This window comes from Chrysochloris asiatica, unplaced genomic scaffold (genome assembly GCF_000296735.1).
Source record: "Chrysochloris asiatica unplaced genomic scaffold, ChrAsi1.0 scaffold00296, whole genome shotgun sequence".
NCBI lineage: Eukaryota > Metazoa > Chordata > Mammalia > Afrosoricida > Chrysochloridae > Chrysochloris > Chrysochloris asiatica.
This window is the reverse complement of record NW_006408814.1, coordinates 439,710-465,039: the sequence shown is the minus strand read 5'-3', so window position 1 is coordinate 465,039 and position 25,330 is coordinate 439,710. Positions and strand designations below refer to the sequence as shown.

The following is a 25,330-nucleotide window of genomic DNA, read 5'->3' as shown; positions in this document are numbered from 1 at the left end:
GGATGCAAAGGAAACAAGGGCTCGTTAGGCTTCTTCTTTTTTTTCTATATTTTCCCCTTGGACCCTTGCAATTGCATTTTCTACCTGAACTTGAATTTTAAAAGCTGATTTTTTCCAACAGCATACCCTGATAAGATGTGAGGAAAATGTGGAACAGAACCTCAAATTCCCAAATACACAAACACACACACACACAAATCCCCTCAAACTTACTGGGCTGATTCAGACTAGAGGACTCCCTGAGACTGTTGTCCTGAGATATTCTTTAAATCTTGAACAGAAACCAGTCCCTGAGGTCATCTTATAACTATAATAGTTGGCTCACAAAATACGTAAGAAACATCACCCAGAAATCCTGGCAACAGTTACTTTAAAATAAAATTGAAAATGTAAGGTAGTAGAGAAGCTATAAAGTGGAAACTGGACACCCAGAACAGAAACACTGAGCATGCTCATGCATTGTGAAGAATGCAACCAGTCACTGAACAGCTTGTGCAGAAAATGTTGAATGGAAACCTAGAGTGCTGTGTAAACTTTCCCTGAAAACACAATATGATTAAACAAAAACAAAAAGAATAGGAGGAATTAAAAAACAAAAAGGCAGACTCAATTAAGAAAACTGTTCATTGTCATAATTATTTCCTGGGATTTTACACTAAGAAAGCCAGGGGATATAACAGGCCAAATAGTTAGAGAGTTCATACCTGGCTCTATATTTACTTAGGAATCATACCAACTCTTCATTTATAAGCATGTTGTTGTTGTTGAGTGCTATCGAGTTATTTCTGACTCATAGTGACCCTATATAGGGTTTTTGAGGAATGGTGGGTGAATTTGAACTGCTGACCTTGTATTTCAGTGCTTATCCTACAGCGCCATACCATGATTCTCATTGATAAGCATATAAAGTATTAAATGATGCAAGGTACCTCACAGACATTATTTTAGTGTCACTATTAAAGTAGCCATGCCAGAGGCAGATAGGCCAGTGTTGCCTGACTTACAAGGAGTGATTGCTTCTAGGCTCGGGCTAATATCCCATCTTAAAATGACATGTATAGTCATCCCAGTTAAGGAAAGCTGGAGTCTGACCTACATACACCCAAAGATCTGGATGCTCCTACCCCAAAATAAGAATCTAGGGGAGGGCTGACAAATGGGTTTCGTACAGTATTCTGGGCCAATTCTCATCTATTGCTAATAGTTAAATTGTTACTGTTTTTTGTTAAGTGCTGTCAAGTCTGCTCCAACTCACAGTGGCCCTGTACAGTGTTTCAGAGGAGCAGCTAATGGGTTTGAACTGCTGACTTAACGCTTAGCAGTCCGCCACCACAACAGGACTTCTAATGGTTAATGGAATGTTTAAAAAGATTCCAAGGTTGTGTCTAAGTTCAGCAGGAACAAGTGAAGTGACTAATTAGTGATGCCTCCCATGGACCTGGGAAAAGGAATGGTGGTCCTAGTGCAAAGGATTTGCTATCTCAGTTCTAAGGACATACAAGGCTTCCAATGGATTTCAGACCCACCATGGGCAAAGGAAAGTTTCCATGAGGCCACAAAAAGCAAATTCAGGACTGCCAAGATAAGACTATTATGCCAGAATGTAAATCAATATACTGCTTCTTTCATCAAGAAAGGCTTGTTCTAAAAAAACTGTCGTTGAATAAGAAATCATATGCTTAGTGACACAGTTGATTTACATCCTGAGGCCAGCGCCTTAACTCATTGAGGACTTGTGATAAAGCTGACTCATGAACTCAACACTGGTACAAATGACTCCCAATCTACTTACATGACAAGCAGAATCCCCAGTGTAGTACTAGTGGATCTGTAGCCACTTCAAATTGAGTGTCGACACAGAAATGACACCTGGAGAGGTTCAGTGAGTAGGTGTGTTTCTTCAGTGCTAGAGACAGTGCCCATGTGGCATCATCTACCTACCGAGTAGTTTTAGGTGCAATGCTCTGGTCCTTATCCACAGTGGAGAGGTCAACATTTGTGATGCCAACTTCAGTGGAGACCTTGACTCTGAGCTAGAGAGGAACACAAGAAAATCACTAAGCCAATCAGTGGGTGCATCAGGATTGACATGTTACCCACAATCCTCTACTCTTCAAGGTAAATAAAAGTGGAAAAAAAAAAACAACTAGTAAAGTAGACCCAGCCAGAGAGTAGTACTTGTTTACAGAGGCTTAAAAGTTAAAAATTTAACTTTTATCATATTCCCTTTTGGTGAGATGTATATATATATATATATATTTGAAAATGAAAAGAAAGAAAAAGATCTTTTTCTTTAAAGTAAGTAAGGAGGGGAAAATCACTTAGCAGTAATCTTAAAATAATTCAGATGCACAAATACACAATTTTAATCACAGCTAGGATTTATTGAGCATTTACTATGTGAAAAGTGCTGCTTTATAAAAAATAATCTCACGTAGTCCTCACAACAACTCTTTGAGATGAGGAAATGAAAGACGAGAGAGGTTAAGCTGTTTGCTCAAGATTAGACAATTACTAAGTGTTAGATCCTATATTTAAGCTTACGTACTTTGATTACATTTGTCTATATTGTTGTTGTTATGAAGTGCTGTCGAGTCGGTTCCAACCCATAGCGACCCTGTATAGGGTTTCCGAGGAGCAGCTGGTGAGCTTGAATCACCGACGTTGCAGTTCAAACGGCTTTGCAGTCTGGCATATTAACCCACAACGCCACAACCAGGACTCCACTTCTATATTCGTAGGCACCTCGTTTTATAGCTTCTTATCAACACTTGCTCAATGCTAAGGAGTACTGTAACCCCCTAGGAAGACTAAGACGCTACAAAAGCAGTCTATACTGCTCACCAAGACACTGTGGTTCTGAGTGAGTGTGTGGCAAAACTGTACTTCCTTTGCGCCCCTGAGTCAGGTATGGACAAACGGCTTACTCTGGCCAACAAAATGTGAACAGAAATAAAGTGTTTCAGTTTCAGGTGGAAGCTTTAAGAATATGTGTGATTCTCTCCTTTCTTCTGAAAGGTAATGTTCAGAGACGCTTACGTCCTTAATCTGGGCCCTGCAGTATGGATACCTCCCACCCAGGGGAAGGGTTGGGGTCCGTCGTGGTCACCACCGACCGTTCGGACGGCTTCCGGATGCCACCCTGGGGCGTGAGCTGGCATCGCCTGAGCCCTGTGTTAAAGACACTCAGTGTAGGTACAAAATGAAACTGTTGTTTTAAGCCACCAACATCTGGGCCTTGTTATAAACATAACACAGTTCTCATCTTGCTTCTTTACAGAGACTCAACCTGACTTTTAATTCTATATGCTACTTATAAACATTTTCACAAAGGGAAGCCAGCCAGTGCCAGTAAACAAGAAAATTTTTAATTAGATGAAAATAAATGCAAAACACAGATATAAAACACAGTAAGTCTATTCCTGGGAAATTTTTTAGTTAAACTCTAACATGAATGTGCAAATTACGCAAAAAAAAAAACCCAAGGTGCTTTTATGTGCAAACACAGCTGTGAGCCTTCCAAATATTTGATAGGAAATCCTTACCAAATCCACTGGTTTACAGTCAAAGCCTGCATCAGGGAATAGAGATAGAGGACTGGGCAAATAATTGCAGGACAGCTTCAGCATTTTTCTAGAATGCCATATCAAGGTGTGACAGCCTCAAATCAAGGCCAAAGAAGAAAAATTAAATGGGATAAAGATAGCTATCAAGTAATTCCTTTAAACAGCCTTCTCTCCTGTCTCCATAATAACTATTTTGTGACAACAGCCTCAATTATCACATTGGATAAGGGAGTTCCATTTTGCTTCAAAAGAAAAATTGAATGTGAAAGAGATTCATTATCAGAAGCTGTAAGGAGATTACGTTTTACTTTTGAATACACAGCCACTTATTGGCAGAATTATATTTAACACCACTGCTTGTCATTGAGGCTAGGCAACTGGGTAAATTCTGGAGAAGATAGCCACTGGGCTGCATAAACCCCTAAAGAGAGAACTGGAAGGCTCTCCTTTGGTTCTTTGGGCTCTCTGCAAAGTAAACAGATTCACAACTAAAACAGGTCCTGGAGCCAAAACAAGCTCAACTCAGAATGGCTGTTAAAGCCTGCTCATCAAGATTCAGTGGCATGTCTGTGCTAAGGACATCATGAGCATTCCCAGTCAACACAGATACAGCCAATGAGTAAAAGGAAAATGGCAGTGAATTCAAGGCACTTTTGGTTCGTTCTCAGCTGTAGTTTTTAAAGGTCCGCTAGGGTACAGTTTTCTTTGTTACACAGAAATACTATAGAGGTATTCCAAAGTAGAAAACAATGTAAAACAAGTCCTTCTACTCCTAAAGCCTTACTACAAACTGATCTCTCGAAACACATTCAAAAGAAGCATTTTTATAATACCCTTTTAAAGCAAATTAAGAATTGAAAATCAGCATCATTGTGTTTCCTTTGAGTTCCGCGTAGGATTCCTGTTGGCTAGCTGCTTCTTCCTTCCACTAACACTGCAGGGTTAGTTTTCATCTAGGAAAAGAGTTTTGTTTCTCTACTTTAAACACAGGCAGTTGCAAGATTATGAATAAATTTGTTCCTATCTCTTTAAATTGAATCTGTACATAAGTTGGAATACTTAGGTAGAGTTATTATCTAACTTTAGTTTATCAACTGCTTATCTTACTATATACTACACCTTTTTATGCAATAAACACTTTCTGGTACACTAAAGCATCTTTAACATGATAATAAAGCAATAATACTAATATTTTGATGTACTTTGCAAAGCAATAGCATTTTTTATTATTGTATGTACCTCAAAAGTTTAATAGAGTGAGCTTTATGAGGTTGTTCTGTAATTCTGGGTTGTACGTAAGCCAGATATTTGTAACCGGCTATTTGTAACCGGCCTGCTTTACAGTGGATCCTCATGCTGGTCCTTTCTTTGCTTGTGCTGCATAGCACATACGTCTCAAAAATGATTTTAACACCAGGAAATGCAACCTTTCTTTTGAAGTAATAGCTATTTAGCTCATTACCGTCAAAAATGATGGTGCATTAGGGGCAATTAATGGTAATGACAGCTTCCAAAACCCATGCTTCCCCTGACAGCCAGCCCAATGTCAATCAATGATCACTGTTTCAGGCTTCCCCACCAAACTGCTGTTAATGCACTCTCATCTACACTGAGCAGCTCTAAGGAAAATAAACAGAACCCATTCTGAGGCTCTAGTACGATTATTACTGAAATTATAAAGCAAAGTTGGCATCTATGGAGAAAGTCAGCGCTCACATATACACATCAAGTTCTAATGTAATCAAGAGGGGAAAGAAGAGAAAGTTTTATACTGTTCCATGGACGGACTCAATGGGGTCTTGTTATCATCGCAGGAATAACAGCTAGTCACTATTTCTGCTATTTTGTACTTGTCAACAACCACAGAAGACACTTGGCCAAACACTAGACTTACTATTACAAACCAGAAGAGCTATTATTGAGAGTAGTATTGGCATAAGAGCTAAAATATAGATGAGCAGAATTGTGAGTCCAGAAATAAACTCTTTCATCTACAGTCAGCTGATTTTTGACAAAGGTGCCAAGACTATTCAAGGGGAAAGAAATTTTCTCCAAAAAAGCTGCTAGGACTATATATTTACATACAAAGAAGAAAGTTGGATCCCTGCCCCATACACACACTTCATACTATATATAAAAACTCAAGATGGATCAAAAGTCTAAATAAATTAATGTGTGCTTTTCACCAAGAAAGTGAAAAGAATCTAGAGAAAATATTTGCAAATCGTATGTTTGATAAGGGACTTGGAAGCATAATGTACAGGGAGCTTCAAAAAGTTTGTGTAAAATTACCATTATCTGTTAGTTCCATTTTGCACACAAACTTTTGATGCTCCCTCATTTAAGGCACTCGTATAACTCAATAACAAAAAATGATAAGTAACTCAACTTAAAGACTGGCAAATGATCGGAGTAGGCATTTCTCCAAAGATAATACAAATGACCAACAAGTACAAGAAAAGATGCTCAATGTCATTATTCATCACGGAAATACAAATCAAAACTATGATGATATACTACTTCACACCTACTAAAATGGATACAATAAAAAAGAACAAAAATTATTGATAAGGAAGTGGAGAAACTGCAACTCTCAAATACTGCTAACCCACTGTCATTGAGTCAATTCTGACTCACTGAAACTCTGTAAGAGGAGGACTGCTCCGTAGGGTCTCTGAGTAGTCTGTAAATCTTTACTGAAACAGACTGCCTCATCTTTCTTTCATGGAGTGGCTAGTGGGTTTGAACATTTGGTTAGCAGCCCAACACTTAGCCATGCTAGTGGGAATGTAAAGTGGTATAGCTCCTTCAGACAACAGTTTGTCAATTCCTCAAAAAGTTAAGTTGACTCAATCTGTGGGGAAGTCAAAGAACTATTTGGCCAGAGAAATAATGAGATTATACCACTCTAGTGGCATTTATAGAAAATTAACTGGAAGTGGCAGAAATTGAAGACAATGAAAAATGACACTAGTTAGATTCTACCATCACAGTCTGTTGTTAGGTGACATCAAGTCAGTTCCAATTCACTGACCTTTTGCACAACAGAACAAAACAAAACACTGACTGGTTCTGCATCAACCCTACAACTGTTGCTCTGCTTGAGTCCATTGCTGCTGCCACTGTGGCAATCCATTTCGTTGGGGATCTTCCCCTTTTTTGTTGACCCTCCACTTTACCAAGCATGATGTCCTTCTCCAGGGACTGGTCCCTACTGATAATATGTCCAAAGTATGAGAGACAAAGCCTGGCCATCTCGGCTTCTAAGGAGCATACTGGTTATACTTCTTCCAACACAGATTGGTTTGTTCTTCTGGTAGTCCGGGATACTTGTAATATTCTTCTTCAACACCATAACTCATATGCATCAATTCATCTACGGTCTTCTTAATTCACTGTTCAACTTTCACATGCATATGAGGCTACTGTAAATACTAAGGCTTGGGTCAGGTGCACCTTAGTCCTCAAACTTACATCTTTGCTCTTCAACACTTTAAAGAGGTTCTGTATAGCAGATTTGCCTAATGCAATATGTCATCTGATTTCTTGACTGCCACTTCCATGATTGGCTAGTGGAACCAAGCAAAATGCAGTCTTTCACAACTTCTATCTTTTCTCTGTTTATCATAATGTTATTTATTGGTCCAGTCATGAGGACTTTTGTTTTCGTTACATTGAGGTGTATGCCGTACTGAAGGCTGTGGTCTTTTATCTTCACCAATAAGTATTTTAAGTCCTTTTTTGTTTTCAGCAAGCAAGATTGTATCAGCTGCATATTGCAGGTTGCTCATCAGTCAGTCTATAGGAGAGAATTCCGCCCTGACTGGGAGGGAACACTGGGACTCAAGAACAAAGGGCTCGCACAGAAGGCATTCAGAGGGAAACGTCAAAGGACATGGAGAATGACCAGAAGTTAGGAGTAGTAAAGAACAACTGTAAGATATCAGCTTGACACCGGCTCATTACGTTGTTTATCAAGATAGGAAAGGCACAAGGAAAAAGAGGTCTCAGTCTAGAAAAAAAAGGAGCTTGACTTTTAATGTGCTAAGTTGCAAATAAAGCCCCTTAATAAAGGAAACTATGTTTTAAAAAAATCTTGACTATTAAAGGTTCAAGGTACACACTACAGTAGTTTCAGTCCGGATTTGTGTTAGTGAATGACCTAGGATCAGGCATCTCATACACCAAAAGGTCACACATGAGGCAGAGAGGCAAGAAAACAGCTTCTTCTTGGCCCAAATTGTAATAAAAGTTGTAATGTACCTATGTGAAGTAAGGTCTTAATTTTAAAAAGGTCAAACTTTCTTGGGGTCTAATTTACGCAGTAAGGAGCTCTGGTAGTGCAGTGTGTTAAGAGTTGGACTGCTAGCCACAAGATCAGCAGTTCGAACCTACCAGCTGCTCTGTGGGAGAAAGATGAGGCTTTCTGCTCCCATAAAGATTTACAGCCTCAGAAACCCTGTACAGGGTTGCTATGAGTCACAATCAACTTCACGGCACACAGCACCACTCTTTCCATTAAAGAATGGTGAGTGTCACAGCAGTCAACTTTAAGGAGCTCCCTAAAGGCCATTTTATATGACCAACAAAACAAGTGATGATAGTAATGGAGCATAATCTACAGTGTAAAACAAACATCCACGAATCTATGCTGTTGTAAGTCATTTAATATATACACAAATGGTGTAGAAGGACAAACAGTAGAAGCAGAATTAGTAAATGCAGAAGAAATGCAAGAAAAACAAAAATTATCTTTTGGCAAAAACCACAGTAACTGTTGTAGGCAAGAATCACCAGGATTATTTGCAGATTCTCAAAGTAGCTCCCTAAAAGATGTTTACAAAATGGAAAAGCAGTTTTATAGGAAAAATTGAGCAGGCACTATGTTAACCACGGGATCAGGGTCAACATCACCAGTAACAAGCCACATCGACATTATATGCTTCCTGATACAATTCCCTGAGAAGGGAAGAACACCACCTTTGGAGTATTTTTGCTAAAATATCAGACAAACTCAGCCTGAAGGACATTCTACAAAGTAGCTGGCCAGAAGCAATCCTAAATTGAAGAAAACAAAGGAATCTGACAACTAACAGCCTATGTGATCCTGGATTGATAAAGAGACATGAAGAGGACAAATAGTGAAATCTTTACTGACTCAATGGCACTTAACAACAACAACAATATAAGGTCTACAGATGACTCAATAGTACTCTTTCAATATGAATTTTGGTAATTATATTATAGTTACATAGGGAGCTCTGGTAGTATAGTGGTTACAAGTTGGTCAGCAGTTCAAAACTACCAGACGTTCCACAGAAGAAAAGATGACACTTTCTGCTCCCGTAAAGGTTTACAGCTTCAGAAACCCTATACAGGGTCACTATGAGTCGGAACCGACTCCACAACACACCACCACCACCAATTACATGAATGACCTCTTACCACATTCCCGCTAACATTTGGGGAAGCTGAGTGAAGTGTGTATAGAAAATCTATAACACTATTTTTTGTAACTTTGATGAAGACCAAAACCATTTCCAAACAATATTTTTCTCATTAACAATAACAACAACAACAAAAAAGTGGAAAATGGCCTCTGATAGTGAAATGAATAGTGAAGAAAGTAGCTGTCACAAATGTTGTTGGGAAGGGCTAGTGAGTCAGTTCCAACTCATAGTGACTCTGTATAGTATTTCCAAGGAGTGGCTGGTGCGTTTGAACTGCTGACTTTGTGGCTAGCAAGTGCTTATCAGACAGCGCCACTCAGGGCTCACAAACAGCACGTTTATTGTTTCAGGAAAGGTGCAGGACCTCTCCAAGCCCTCAATAGCACGTATGATGGTAGCCAAGATCTAGCAAAGATAGAGGAACATTTGAGGTGGTGGGAATATTGAGAAGTGGCTGAGATGGTGGAAAAAAATGCACAAGTGATATTAGGAAGTCTAGCTGCTGGAGCTATACACAGTTCTGTAGATTATATTCACCAGGACACACTAACTAAGCTGATATGTGCAGGGGGTCTACCCACACATGGGCTCACCTCTACAATGACACTAATTCCACCCATCTCTCAGGGCTGTTATTAAGAATAAAATAATGGAAGCAAAAGTGCTTAGAACTGTGCTTGCCATGTAATATTCAATAAAGGGTTCATGCTGAAGACCATAATTCAGAGTAAGAAAGGTTAAACCACATTCCACAATGGTTTAAGAAAGCAGGGCAATATGTATTCATCTTAAATAAACTTCTATCCATAACGGGTAAAATAAAAGCCCTAGTACCTGAAAGGGTACTTTAATTAGTTGGGAAACCACTAATGTGAAATACTTCATTCCTACAGAGCTTTAGATAAATGAGGTATAGTTTTCCATCCTTAAATCTACATAGATGTTCAACCCAACTGGAGTTAACGAAACACTTGAAACACAATTTATTCTGAAAGATTACTAGTTTCCTCTTGTGCTTTACCCAAATAGCCTCATTATAATAATGTTGTCTATCATTTGTTATCTTTCTGTATCTAATCAGCATCAAGCACTTTTCTAAGCCAAGCAAGAACCACCACATAAAACATTTTATGGATATGTAAGCCATGCCACGTTTAATCTTTTGATTTCCTAAATTTTACATAGAACTGTAATGTTACATTATAACAGAAAAAATAATTTATAAATAGAAGAAAATTAGCTATTACTAAGTTCTTGGTTTACTGCCTTGGCTAACTCTGTCCAATAGCATAGTTCAGACCCATCCCTCTCTTAACCATTCACATTAGCTTAATCCCAAAGTCAAGTCAATATACTGGACAGTTAATACTACATGCCTTTGATCATTTCCTTGGATACCTTAATGTGGCAATAGGAATGACAAGAAAAGCACCTACCTCTACAGTATTTGCAATGTAACGGTTGTCACCTTCAACTTTGACAGAGAAGTCATAATAACCACTGGATAGTTTGCCATTCATGAAGTTTAGTTCAAAAACATCCCTGTTAAGAATGGCAATGGGATTAGCAAGGATTCACATAGGAACATAATGAACACAGCACAGAAAGGCTACCGTAAGTGAGGCACTCCTCAACAGTCTAGGGTCACTTCATTTCTCCTTCACTTTTGACATTCCACTCCACTTAGACAAACTTTCTGCTCAATCAGTGTTTTTACGTTTCCCCCACATTATAATCTATTTACAATGACCCACTCCCAAGATTTTAGTCTTCTGTTTTTCCCTCTTATCTCCTAAAATCCTACCTCCACCTGGTAGCCTCCCACAATTAACTGAAAAAACAAATGAAGTAAGTATACAGTGTGATCCTTATTTGTTGTTGGTAAGTGTAGTCAAGTTGGTTCCAACCCATAACAACCCTGTTTAGGATTTCTAGGGAGCAGTCCAGCACATTAACTCACAGCGCCACACCAGTGGGGTAAAAAAAAAAAGATATGTAAACATATACATGCTTACATAGAAAAAGTACATATTACAAAATGTTAAAAGTGATTGCTGTAGGGAGGTAACAGCAATTTTATTTTTTTGGTATTCTTTCTACTCACCTGTGCTTTGTAAAGGAACCCTGGTAGAGCTTTGGAAAAAGCACTGGCCTGCTAAACACAAATTTGGCAGTTCAAACCCATCAGATGCTCCAAAGGAGAAAAATAAGGCTGTTTGATCTCATAAAAAATGTATAGTCTCAGAATTGAATTGACTCAATGGCGGTAGGTTTGGGTTGGATTTTGGGTGTTTTGTGATTTTCTACAAAAAGTTCCACCTTACTTTTATAAAAATACTCAATTGTTATTTTAAAAGGGAAAAAGAGTGAATTCATGATTCTAAATACGTAACAAAATACCAGTGATGTCTTTTATCATCCCACTGATTATTAAAAATGATTTCTTTATAATTTCACATGTCATCTGTGTATCTTCATGATTGACTAATAAAATGTTTTTTCTCCGAATGTCAAAGCTCTTGATAAGCAGGGATCATCTTATTAACTTGTTAATAGTACTTTACGAAATTTCCTACAAAAGTTGACTCTTAATTTAAAAGATTATATAACAATATATAGCCATTAAAAAGGTAAATAAAAATTATGAATATTTTCAAAAGTAGAACTTTTTGAGGAAATTCACAAAACACCCCAAATCTAACCAAAACCTACCGCCACTGAGTCAATTCCAATTCAGTGACCCTATGTAGGGTTTCTGAGACTGTACATTTTTTACATGAGCAAACAGCCCTATCTTTTCTCCTGTGTAAGCTGCTGGTGGGTTTGAACTGCCAAAATGTGTTTATTTAACCCCATGGGGATTATGGTTACATGGCCACATATAAAAAAGTATAATCCTAATTCAACTAAAAACATATTTACACGCATCTAAAAAAACTGGCAAAAGAAGCAAAATGTTAATGACAGTTATCTCTGGGTAGTGGACTTATGAACAATTTAAATTTTCTGCTATTTGTTTTTCTGTATTTTTCCCACAATAAACCTGTATTACTAATATATCAAAAAAAATTAAATTTAAAAATAGCTATTTACATCACCCTGACAAGACAGAGATAACTAGAAATAGGAAAGAAAACAGTAAATTCAAAGCAAAGTTTTAAAAATCCCTTTTCTTATAACTATAGAATTTCGATACCAGGAAGTCTGGTGGTGCTGTGGCATGGGCAGCTCAAACCCACGATCCGCTCTGCAAGAGAAAGAGGAGGCTCTCTGCTCCCGTAGAGAATTAGTCTATCAGTGTTTAGGTACATTTTTATGATCTTGGTAATAACCATATAAACGTGGGTTATATTGGTTGCAGGCTGGTTTTCCAAATCAAATATTGCACCCTACAAAAATCTGCTCAGGACTTACCCCACAGGGGCAAAAGACGTCTTCTGTAGGACAGTGGCTCTGGAAGCAACAGATTTAGCCTGCTCTAGTTTAACAGTGGCCTGAGTCAGAGGCTGAGACAGGACATTGGTGACTTGCAACTGGAAAAAAATAAACAATTATCATTTGTAAGAATAAAGGCTAAAGAATTTTGTTTCTGTGGTGCTTTGTCCAGAGGGAGAGAGCACTATGAGGAGGAAGTAACTCACTTCAGGAAATCTTTGCTGACCTTTGAGATCAAATACAAGAGAAACACATTCAGGTTTGGGATGGGACAGATTCCAGAACCTTAAAGCTGCAGTTATCTCATTTTCCAAAAGAGGACACTAGAGCCCAGGGAAAGAAAATGACTGCCCACATCACACTGATCGCCGTGTTTCCTTCTTTTTGAGTCCTTGTTCTGTCCACTATGCTACAGTATCTTTTAATAAAAATTATTAGCAGACAAAATGCTTTAGGAAGGTCCTGGCAATGAGAAAACCGAGGAACTGTGGATCACTACCATTTGTAGATAGCTAACAACAGCACTACTACTACTGTTAGGCCGTGCCCTTTACACACATCCTTACATCAACTGTATACGATGCATAGCATGATCTCTACCTTACAGATGAAAGAAACGAAAGTCACAAGAGGTTAAGGGGCTGCTGAAGACCACACAGCTGGTTAAGCAGTTGAGCCTGGACTCCAACCTCACTGTGTCTAGCTTCAAAGCCAATACTCCTGAAACCATGCTAATCAGGTCACTTCTCACCCCAGACTTTGTGGAGTTATCAGTGAGGAGAGGGCAGGCAATTATGAAGGGCACCTCTTCAAGACTGCCACCAAAGTAGAAGAAATTATGGAAGCTTAACATTTAAACATAAAATACTCACTTCTTCTGAAGGTTTTAACTTATCACTGTTTATAAACAACAATAAAATGACTCACTTGAAATGAAAACTCTCAGAATGCTCAATATTTACACATTTTCTCTCTTCTAAGAGTTAACACTAAAGAGAAGTTTGTGCTTATTGGTGAGTGAGAGGGAGGGCCAAGATATGAAGAAGCAAAAAGGCACCGCCAGCACCAAGAGAAGGAGACCTGCTATTTATTTTAACAACTCTGAGCACCAGAATGACAGGGGAATTACAACAGTTGTCTTCGAATAATATATTTAAGAAGTTTGGGCACTGGGTAATACAATTTAAAAGCAAGACTTCTATACATCTGGAATTACGGACCTAGAAATGCAATTTTCCTACACTTAATTTATTAATTCAAAGATCATCCTACTTGAAATCCTCTAAAAAGTGGGGAGATTTTTAAGGATTCTGTGCCTAATTCAGGCCCAGAGTCATGGCCACATTTCCAGGCAAAGTCTTGCCCTAGATTTAACTGGTAGGTAAGTGCTCATGGGGCTATAATTGGTGGCATACAATACACAGTCTTTCAATTACTATGTCTTGCACCACAAAAGGCCATCAGAGTTCCCATTTTGGGCATGGAAGTCATACCCGCAGGATAGCCTGTTCTCGAGTGTCAGAAGGAGAGCCCTCGGGCACAACCACCACTGGCACGTGGTAGCGATTCTGGGACAGAGCAGCCGCAGCAGAGGCCACACTGAAGGCTTCTGAGAGTGATTCAAAGTTCTTCTTACTGAAGATTGCATTCATCAGCTGGATGACCTGATCCTGAAACATAAGGGAAATGTAGTTTCAGATCTTTCTCTGGCAGGCAGATGGGAAAGTCACTTCTTCCTCCCCACCTGACTCAAGACATCCCTTATGTGTTTCCAGGTGTTCACATGGAAGATCTTTCAGTAACTGATTCCAAAGAGCAAGGAGAGGGTGTGGGGGTAACAAACGTTATACAGTGAAGCTGAAAAACTGGGATTTGATTGTTTTTTTTCCCCCATCTGTTCAGTATAAATTGAAACTCATACGTTATTTGTCAGCCATTTATTGAATGCATGGTATGCAAATTATAAGGCACGTTCAGATAACTACTGAGATAAGACAAACTTTCAATGAAAAATTTGTCAAAAAATAAAATTTAAAATATTCTCTTGAAGGAATCATGTGTATGAAGATATGAATGTGTAAGATACATATAACATTAATTATTCATTAAATGCCTGTATGTGCCAGGTACTATGATAAGTACTTTATATATAGCGTAGTGGTTACGAATCGGGCTGTGAACCTTAAGGTCAGCAGTTTGAAACTACCAGCTGCTCCGCGGGAGAAAGATGAGGCGTTCTGCTCCCGTAAAGATTTACAGCTTCGGAAACCCTGTACAGGGTCGCTATGGGTCGGAACCGACTAGATAGCACTTAGCAACAAATCATTATCAAAAACCCTGAAAGACGGGTATTATCTTTTTTTCCAAATGAGGATGCTAAAGGAAGTTAAGTAATGTGTCCAAGCCATAACAGAAAAAAACAGCAAAACCAGAATTGAAAATATAGGTCTGTTTGTTTCCAAAGTGTTCTTCCCCAATAAAAGGTGTACTTTCGTGGTTCCCACCAATCACTCTTCCTGCTAAACTACTTCCTACTTAGCAAATTAACTCCCCATCCCAGCTTATGCCTACTTTTAAGAAGGAAATTGTGACTAAGTTTGTATTTATGTAAATTAGAAAGAAACTAAAATTAACTCTCTACTAAGAACTAATGGGCTGCTGAGAAGAGAAAACTGAAAGTATTTTTTTAAAAACAAAGAAAAAAGTGAAACCTAAAAGGCATTGTTTAAAATTCTGGAGGCTGTTTGCTTAAGAGGAAACATTTTCCACTTCAATCAGATTTGCTTTTTAAAATCTACCATTTAACAAAAGAGCTCCTTGTTCCTGACAGTGTTATTCACAGTCGACAAGAAATAATTTCCTTTAATAGTACCAATTACATTTTTCCATACTAGGCTGTTGACATGTTTAAATGGGTAACTGTTCACCAGAATTATTGTGTCAAAAGCAGTGACAGTAAAATTACTTCAGCCAAATATCTGGTTAGTGGAAGCTTGAAAATAAAGCAAGCACAAGTTTTAGTTGTATATATGCAGAATACTGTCAATTCGTCTATTTTACTATGTACATAAGAATCCCTAAATGATTTGAATCATATGACCTAACATTTCTGTACTTTCACCTATGACCTTTCAATCCAAAACCACTGCTATCAAGTCAGTTCCAACTCATAGTGATCCGACAGAGCGGAGAAGAACTTCTCCTTTGGGTTTCTGAGACTGCAAATCTGTATAGGAGCAAACAGCCTCATTTTTCTCCCTTGGAATGGCTGGTGTGTTTGAACTGAACTTGTGGTTAGCAGTACAATGCTTAACCCATTGTGCTACCAGGGCTCCTTAGGATGAAGGCGTACATAATATATAAAAATGCAAATAAATGAACAGATTTTTACAAAATAGACTCTGGAGAAAATATAAAGTGAATTCAAATTATCCAACACAGATATTTACCTACTTAAAGAAACTCTGCACAGAACTCACAATACCTAAAAGAAATAAACAATTTCAACTTCAAACCCAAATCTCTCCTAATAAAATTTAAACAATAGCACCTTGTATTTTAAGTACTTAAGATCAAGGATTGGTGACCACCTTACAGACAAGGGGTACAAAGAAGGTCCTACTCAAAAGTGTTTCCCACACACTTTCCAACTAAAGGGTCTTTCAGGTTAACAAATTCCTCTTGGGACAAAAAACAAGAATGAACTCTTGGTTATGTCTGGTGGAAACACATACTTCCCAGTGAACTATACCAGTCAGCTAAGATTTAGCCATTACTGAGAAGGAGGGAGGGAGGGAGAGAACAGGCCATTTTGAAGTACAGGCCACTTCTCATGAGAAAGAGGACTTGCAGGGGCCATCAAAGTGGAAGCATTCAAGAGACTGGCAGAAAGGATGTTGGAAGGAAAAAGGGAGGTGAAATGAAAACTTGCGCTTCTTGTGCTACCTCCTAATATATATTGATTGATCTTATTTAAAGCAAGTGTAACATTTAGTTCCATGTCTGTCCCATTGTCCACCAGTTTCTTGACCATCATTTAAGTTTTCATTCTCAGTGCCTAACTCAAGATGGTGAGTGATCACACCCCAATGGTAATGGAACAGATCTCCCTGAAAAAAAACAAAACTATTGTTAGCAAATAACAGTTGCAACCCATTAGGGTTCCACGCCTGGGAATTGTTAAGACATGCACCTCCTTAATGGATGGCTCACTCCCCACGTGGTCCATGAGCTTGTACATGGCAGCTACAAATAACGCTGTTGTTTCCAGTCCTTCTTCAAATTGGAGATACACACCTCCCAGTTCATCCAAGCGAGCAACAAGGTCCTGTCACAACAAAAAGAGGTATGTTTGAAGTCCAGTGTTCACAGAAAGAAATGAGAGCCCCACAGCGCTGTCAACCTAGTACCAAAACTGAGTTTTGAGAAATCTCTAACTCAATCTGGAGTCAGCTGCTTAGTAATTTACCAAAGAATAAACAATATCATAGAGATTTTCAAAAGCATAGTCTCTTCTACAACCCTGGCCCCAGCCCAAGAGTTGTGGCACTGAAGTCACCAGCTACTATGGGCGAAGGCCAGTAGCCCAGACGACAATGTCATCACTTCATGCACCCAGGGAACATCTAGACACAGGTGGATTCTGTGGCCATCCATTTGGATACAACCTACAGAGCATAGCATTTCCCTTTGTTATTCAGTGTTCTAAAACATGAAGACTCAAAGATGAGGAGAGACATCCCACTTTCCTGAGCCACAAGGCTAGGTACTACTATGTCCAGGACACATCTAGTGATGACACATCAGGACTGCCGGCCATCACCAGCCATGCAGTCCAGGCGAGTGGTCCCCGAGGAGAAAGATATCCAGGGCAAAGGGAAAGGTAGTGCAATCATAAAATCCACAGGGACCACTTGCTGAGCACGTAGTAGGTACGGTTGTTGTTGTTGTTGTTAAGTGCCGTCGAGTCGGTTCCGACCCATAGCGACCCTGTACAGGGTTTCCGAGGGTGTAAATCTTTATGGGAGTAGAAAGCCTCCTCTTTCTCCCGCGGAGCGGCTGGTAGTTTCGAACCGCTGACCTTAAGGTTCGCAGCCCGATTTGTAACCACTACGCTACCAGAGCTCCTGTATTAGGTACTAGGCACTTTAAATACATTACACCTCACTTGTTCCTACAGCCACCAAGAAAAAAAACTGAGGCTCAGAGACATTAAATAACTTGCCTGAAATGATACAGCAGTTAAGTGGTAGAAAACAAATACTTAAATTCATATTTTTCAGATTCTACAAACTTGTGGACTTGGAAAAAAATTTGTTACCTAACTAATGGTGTTGTTGTTAAGTGCCGTCAAGTCGGTCGGTTCCGACTCTTAGAAATCCTGTATAGGGTTTCCAAGGAGCGGCTGGTAAGTTTGAACCGCTAACCTGGAGATCAAATGCTTATCTTGAGGTGCCACACTAGGACTCCAATTAATGGTGTAACTATACTAAAAATAAAAACAAACACACACTGCCATGGAGTCAATTCTAACACGGAGCAACCCTTTCTAGGGTTTCTGAGATTGCACATCTTTACGGAAGCAGACAGCCTTAGCTTTCTCAAGCAGAGCTACTGGCGGGCTTGAACTGCTAACTCTGTGGCAAGCAGTACAGTGTTGATCCTACAGTGCCACCAGGGCTCCTTGTCACTATATTACATTAATAAATATTATCTAGGTCATATTGCTCTGATACAAGCACTTAAGTGTACTGTGGACATGAGAAGAAATATTAACTGCTAATAACAAATCATACATGTCTATCTGCAAAACTCCTCTAAAGGGTTTCAGAGACAGGAGTTATGAACTCCAATTGGCAAACAAATTCACACCTCGATCTCCTCCACAATGCTCCTCAGGTCAGCCTGCTGGGACAGGTGGGAAGCCATCTGTAGAGCCTGGACCGTGCTGTAAAGTAAAGAGTAGAATTCCAATCAATGTCAAGTCTCCTTTTAATGATTCACCTCCCTGTTTCTGGACACCTTCTCAAATATACTGCTCTTGTGCTTTAGACATTCAAGACAGACTCAGCCCTTAAGGAGCTTATGCACAACTTGGTTGGGAAAGATGTGACAAAGACCATGGCAGTTTGATAAGGCGATGCAGGCAACAGAACCAGCAGAAAGTACTATGGGCATAGAAGAGGAGCCATAGGCACACCCAGTTGTACAATATTTTGTTCCTGAGGACATGCATATACAACACTGAGACTATGAATTAATGAGGCTTATAAAACATATTCTCTGAGGGAGAAGAGAATTCAAGTCAACCAGGGTTAATCTGTCATCACCTATGTTGTAAAATACACTGGGTCGATTAATGTTCTACTTTTCATACTCTTAGACCAAAGAAATGTTGGATCTGCATTTGCAGATGCAATAGGAAAGTGTTGGGTAGAAGGTGAAGCAATCCTTCTAAAACAAGAAAATGCAGTATGAACAGAATGTGTTCAGTCAACAGGAGCTCAATGGCGCACATGCATGAAGCCATCATCCTGCCGGGACACTTGGAAGTCACTCAGCCTGCAGGCATTAAATTGTTGTTGTTGTTAAGTGCCGTCGATTTGGTTCTCACTCGGAGCGACCCTGCTGTATAGGGTTTCCAAGGAGAAGCTGGTGAGCTTGAACCACCAACCTTGTGGTTCAAACCGACTCTGTAGCCCAGCACATTAACCCACAGTGCCATACCAAGACTTCAAGGCATTAAATTAGAGGAAAGAAAATGTAGATTTGGTTCTAAAACCAAAGTCTATTCTCTTTTTCTTATCCTTTGGTTCTGATTATAAAAGTATGTATTTGTCAAGAATTCAAATAATATATTAGTTAAAATTCCTATGAAACTTACTCCTTAAAGGATAACTGTTCATCTACTTATTTTTAAATTTACTAAACAGTAGGCATCCTTCCATGTCAGTACAAAAAAAGGTACTTTATCCTTATTAACAAAACAATATTATAATGCCTGGACCATAGTGTACTGATTTGATCTCCAACTGATCAATATTTATGTTTCAAATTTCTTAGGTCATACAATGCTGACAACCCTTCTTCATATATAAATTTGCATCACTTTGCCTGTGTTTAGGCAATGTCTGACTGCATATACTACATCATATATGTCTGTGGCCCCCATAAGTTCTTTTTTTTTTTTTTTTAAGAGACTAAAGCTCTCTATTTTTAATTAATATTTACTAATGCGTTTTATTTCTCCAAAGATCCCTGGTGATACTGTATGTTAGGTGTTAGGCTGCTAACCATTCAAACCTATCAACCATTCCACAGGAGAATAGGTTGTCTGTTCCAGTAAGATTTATAGTCGCAGAAACCACATATAGGGTCACTAACAGTTGGAACTGACTCATTCTGGCAGAGGGTAATGGCTTCAAAGACCCCAAATTCAGACTCCTGCAGGCAGGTGAGGCAGAGGACATGGCTCTGGGCACACAGGCTCTCAAGGTTTTGTTCAACAGAAGAACAAGCGGGGTGGGGTGCACTATACTCTCCCCACTTGCTTTCTCTCACTTCACTCCAGCAGCAGCCCTCAGCTGCCACTGCTACACTATGCCTGGTGTCCCGCCTGTTCCGCTGCTGCCCGCCAGCAACTCCAGAAGCAGTAGCAGTGGCAACGACAAGGACAACTAGAAGCAGGCTCCCCATAAGGTGTCAATATAGTGTTGAAACATCCAAATCACATAACGCCCTATATCACAGAACTTATCATGGAAAGTAAGTGACACATACCTGTATTTTTATCCACTCATGAATAAATTTCTGTAAGAAAAACTTTTATAGGTAGAATGTGATACATTTAAAAAAAAAAAAAACTAGATTCTATTCTTTAGAAGTAAACAATTTGAAAAATATAAGTGGTGTTTTTCTGGGTAGATTAGAGAACACAAGGGCCCTCTGGTGGTTACAAGGACTGCCACTTACTCCCTCCCATGCGCTCCCAGGGTTCACTAACTCCCAAGAGATGGCTTCTTGTTGTTGTTGTTGTTGTTAGGTGCCATCGAGTTGGTACCTACCCACAACAACCTTATGCACAGCAGAATGAAACACACTGAAAACCTTACGAATAGCAGAGAGAGGACTTAGCCCTGTGTAAAACCACCAATTATCAAGTCAATGTGGCAGGGAATGTAGAGCGAGAATATGTCTACTTAGGTCGAGGTGGTAACAATTTAGATTCCCTCCATGGAAAACTAAATTCCATTAAGATGACAAGCCGGAATACAGAGGAATCACAATTCACAGTGAGGGAAGCCCCAGAGTATTCAACGACTCCTAGGGGATGCTTGTTGCTATAATGCACTTGAGAAATAAAACCTGAATTTCCAAACAGGATAAAAACCCCACATTTGTCCATGATAAACACTGAGCTCATCAAAGACTGCTAAGATAACCTAGGAAGAACTTTTCAAGGAAGATACCATTTTTCTTTTCTTTGGAATGAGTGAACACTATGTTAGTAACAACATCAGAAGTTTTAGCATGAAGTTAATCCACATAGCTTTAGGAAAGTTTTGTCACTGTTTGTCATTACTTACTCCCTAGCCAGCCATTTCTTTCTCTCTGGAGCACTATATTCATATGCTATGAACACAGATCCGGTCTTGCTAATGTACAGCAGGTGATTCAAAGAAAATCGGTTCATGAAAGACCACAAAGACAACTTTTCCAATAGTTCATTCAAAGCTACAAATATTTTCGCTTTCACTCAAGACACTTCCTAGAACAAATCCACTAAAGGGTCCATTTAGAAGAGTCCTAATTTATATCAGATTTTTAAAAATAGAACTTTGTAGTACTATTACACAAGGGAGCTTCAAAAAGTTCATGGAAAAATGAAATTAAACCAAACCAACACCAAACCCATGCCATGGAGTCAATTTCAACTTACAGCGACATATAGGACAGAGTAGCACTGCCCCATAGGGTTCCCGAGGCTGTAAAGCTTTATGTAACCAGACTGCCTCATCTTTCCCCTGCAGAGTGGTTTGTGGGTTCAAACCACTAACCTTTTAGATTAACCGTCCAACACTTAACCCTCTGCATCACCATACTACCTTTTTCCAGGTTTGTTCTCCACAATAACCCATTTGATAGATATCATTTCCCTATTTTACATAGGAAAGCCCTAAAAGGTGAGGGCTGGGGGTGGTAAATAGCCCACCCAAGGACCACAGGTCACTGAGGTACTACCTAGAAGAATCTGGATTTGAACACAGTTCTATCTGATCCAAAGAATGTACTCTTTCTCTAAGGTGGCACAAACACAAAAGCATAATTTCAATCTTTATTAAACAACTACATAGGGCATGTATCATATGTCAGGCTCTATTAGCTTTGCAAACAAAGACATTTATTATTTAACAGATAAATACATAATGTAATCTAATAATGACAAGTCATCAGAGGAAGTAAGTAGGTCTCTGAGAAAGCTACTTAATGAGAAGTACTCTAGAGGAGAAGAAACTCCGTTTGTTGCAGGTCCACAAAGGCCCAGGCACTGAACTAGGCTCCTCACATGTATTATCTTAATTCATCCTCACATGCACTCTATGATGTAAGAAGGATTATTGGTCCCATTTTACAGATGAGGTTCAGAGAGGTTAGTAACTTGCCCAAAGTCACACAAAAAGGAAGGAACAGAGCCAGCATACAAACCCAAGTCTGTCTGTCTCCAAAAGAGATGCTCTTCCCTTGTACTATTCCCTGCTTAGATTTTAAGGAAGCTTAGAGAGAACAGATGTGATTTTTCCGTAGAAGATGAAGTCAGAGTAAGGTAGCGGCAGTGATCAAAGAAAGGCATTCTACCACAAGCAACTATGAGCAGTAATCAAAATCACGAAGAACTGAATTCAAGGTCCACACGAAAAAGGGTGTCAAAAATGTCAACCATGGGAAAAGCATCAGTCTGAAGTCACTGATACTGGCCAGGTGAATATATCTACAGTGTGAGAGTGAGACGGAGAATGTCAACTACATGTGGATTCTCTGCCCTTGAGAAAGTTCCAAGATTAGAAACAATTTGGATCTTAGCAAAAAATTAACAACAACAACAACAAAAATAAAAACCTTGGAAACAATCTAAATGCTCTGCAGTGGGGCACTGGTGTCACCAAGCTCTTGCTAAAGAATTAACTGGGCACTGGCACGGAGTACCAAATGCAGGACTCAAGGAACCTCTTTCAGGGGATGCAACTAAATGAGGGATACACAGAAAAAAAAAAAAAATTTAAATGAAGAACCCTAGTATTAAAAGACAGCAACAAATTACATATACTATTTATCATACGAACTCGTCTGTCAGTTTGTAGCACTGCGGTGGCTTGTGTGTTGGTATGATTCTGGAACCTATGTGGAGTATTTTAAATACCAGTAGGAGATCACCCTTGGCAGACAGGTTTCAGCTAAGCTTTCAGATGTAGACTAGCAAGAAGGAAAGACAGACTATTTTGAATATGTAGTCACTTAAAACCTTATGAATAGTAGTGGAACACTGTCAGCATCAGATTATTGAATACTGAAACACGATGGAGAGCACCAGAATATTGTCAGCTACAGTAAGAATTTAGGAAAATTGGAAATTGTCAAAAATGAAATGGAACATATAAACATCAAAACCCTAGGCATTAGTGAGCTGAAATGGACTGGTATTGGCCATTCTGAATCTGACAATCACACAGTTTACTACGTTGAGCATGACAAATGCAAGAGGAATGGCATTCCATTCATCATCAAAAAGAATATATCAAGATCAGTCATGAAGTACAACACTGTCTGAGACAGGATAATATCCATATGCCATTAAATGGAAGACTAGTTAATGCCACTATTATTCAAATTTACGCACCAACCACTAAAGCCAGTGACGAAGAAATTGAAGAATTCTATCTGATATTGATCAAACATGCAATCAAGATGTATTGACAATTACTGGCAACTGGAATGCAAAAGTTGGAAACAAAGAGGAAGGATCAGTAGTTGGAAAATAAGGTCTTGGTGATAGAAACAATGCTGAAGATCGCACGATAAAAATTTGCAAGACCAATGACTACTTCGTTGCAAATACCTGTCTAAAACAACATAAAAGATGACTATATGCACAGACCTCACCAGATGGAATACACAGAAATCAAATTGACTACATCTGTGGAAAGAGACGGTAGAAAAGCTCCATATCATCAGTCAAAACAAGGCCAGGGGCAGACTATGGAACAGCCCTTCAATTGTTCATATTCAAATTCATGGTGAAGCTGAAGAAAAGTAACACAAGTCCACAAGAGCCAAAATATGACCTTGAATATACGTCACCCAAATTTAGCGATCATTTGAAGAACATATTTGATGCATTAGACACTAAAGACTGACAACCAGAAGAGTTATGGGATGACATTAAGAACATCACACAGGAAGAAAAGTAAAAGGTCACTGAGAAGACAAAGAAGGAAAAGACTGAACTCTCCAGTGTAGAAATGCTAAAACAAATGGAACAAGAGCAGAAAGTAAAATTTCAAAGGTCAGTTTGAGAAGACAAAGTCAAATATTATAATGAAATACGCAAAGACCTGGAGTTAGAAAACCAAAAGGGAAGGACACGCTCAACATTTCTCAAGGGGAACTGAAGAAAAACCTTAAACCTCAACTTGTGGTACTGAAGGATTCTATAGACAAAATATTGAATGACCCAGGAAAGCATCAAAAGAAGATGGAAGGAATACAGACAGAATCACTGTTTCAAACAGAAATGGTTGCTGCTCAACCATTTCAAGAGGTTGCATATTATCAAGAGCCAGTGATGCTGAAGGAAAAAATTCAAGGTGCACTGAAGGCACCAGGAATTGATGGAATACAAATTGAAATCAGTTTTCAAACAAACTGATGCAGTACTGGAGGCACTCACTCATGTATGCCAAGAAATTTGGAAGACAACTACCTGGTCAACTGACTGAAGAGATCTGTGTTTGTGCCCATTCCAAAGAGAGGTGACCCAATAGAATGTGGAAACCATCCGACAATATCATTAGTACCCCATGTGACTAAAGTTTTACTAAAGATAATACAAAAACAGCTACAACCATACATTGACAAAGAACTTTCAGAGGTTCAAGCCAGATTCAGAAGAGGATGTGGAATGAGGGATAGCATTGCTGATGTCAGATGGTTCTTGGCTGAAAGCAGAGAATTCCAGAAAGATGGACTTTATGGACTACACAAAGGAGATTGTGTGGATCATGACAAGCTATGGACATAATTGCGAAGTATGAGTATTCTGGAACACTTAATTGTCTCATGAGGAACCTGTACATTAACCAAAAGGCAGTTGTTTGAACAGAACAAGGGAACACTGAATGGTTTTAAATTAGGGAAGGTGTGTGCCAGGATTGTATTCTTTTACCATACTTATTCAATCTGTATGCTAAATATATAATTTGAGAAACTGGATTATATGAAGAAAAACATGTCATCAGGTTTGGGGGAAGACTCATTAACAACTTGTGATATGCAGATGATACAACCTCGCTTGCTGAAAGCTAAGAGGACTTAAAATACTGACTAAGGAAGATCAAAGACCACAGTCTTTGGTATGGGTTGCATCTCAATGTAAAGAAAATAAAAATCCTCACCACTGAACCAATAAACAACAGCCATATAAATGGAGAAAAGACCGAAGTTGCCAGACTTCATTTTGCAAAGCAGTTAAAAATTCAAACGATGTATTGCTTTAGGCCAATCTGCTGCACAAGACCACTTCAAAGCGTTGAAGAGCACAGAAGTCAATCTGAGGACTAAGGTTTGCTTGAGCCAAGTCATCTTATTTTCAGTAACCTCAAAAGC

General features: G+C 39.1%; 1 protein-coding gene across 2 annotated transcripts in view; it reads right to left on the bottom strand.

The window, feature by feature from the left end:
* The window catches only part of RPN2 (ribophorin II), an 81,959-nt gene that overhangs the window by 14,415 nt on the left and 42,214 nt on the right, over positions 1-25,330 (bottom strand). For both annotated transcript variants that reach the window (XM_006874720.1, XM_006874719.1), the window contains 6 exons: positions 18,323-18,398; positions 16,644-16,778; positions 13,945-14,121; positions 12,431-12,549; positions 10,453-10,558; positions 1,942-2,033 (listed from right to left, as the gene is read on the bottom strand). In XM_006874720.1, the coding sequence (XP_006874782.1) occupies positions 1,942-2,033; positions 10,453-10,558; positions 12,431-12,549; positions 13,945-14,121; positions 16,644-16,778; positions 18,323-18,398 (705 nt within the window). The remainder of the gene's footprint in view (positions 1-1,941; positions 2,034-10,452; positions 10,559-12,430; positions 12,550-13,944; positions 14,122-16,643; positions 16,779-18,322; positions 18,399-25,330) is intronic.